At 47.1% G+C, this 263-nt stretch overlaps 1 protein-coding gene across 1 annotated transcript in view; it reads left to right on the plus strand.

Moving 5' to 3' along the window:
• The window catches only part of EMH_0046940 (protein phosphatase 2C, putative), a gene marked incomplete at both ends in the record, with an annotated part of 3,556 nt that extends 3,462 nt beyond the window's left edge, over nucleotides 1-94 (plus strand). The window contains one exon of the mRNA XM_013496224.1: nucleotides 42-94. Within this exon, the coding sequence (XP_013351678.1) occupies nucleotides 42-94 (53 nt within the window). The remainder of the gene's footprint in view (nucleotides 1-41) is intronic.
• Nucleotides 95-263: the final 169 nt, after the last annotated feature.

Genomic DNA, 263 nt, shown 5'->3' on the forward strand with positions numbered 1-263 from the left:
TGTTTAGGGTTTAGGGTTTAGGGTTTAGGGTTTGTGTGCAGTATCTCGTGCGTTTGGTGACCGGGACCTGAAGGGTTTAGTGTTTATTGTTTAGGGTTTAGGGTTTAGGGTTTAGGGTTTATATGTGTGCAGTATCTCGTGCGTTTGGTGACCGGGACCTGAAGGGTTTAGGGTTTCGTGCTTCTTGTTGAGGGTTTAGGGTTTAGGGTTTAGGGTTTAGGGTTTAGGGTTTGTGTGCAGTATCTCGTGCGTTTGGTGACCGG

The sequence above is a fragment of the Eimeria mitis genome, genomic scaffold (genome assembly GCF_000499745.2).
Source record: "Eimeria mitis Houghton genomic scaffold, Emh_scaff1987, whole genome shotgun sequence".
Lineage (NCBI taxonomy): Eukaryota > Apicomplexa > Conoidasida > Eucoccidiorida > Eimeriidae > Eimeria > Eimeria mitis.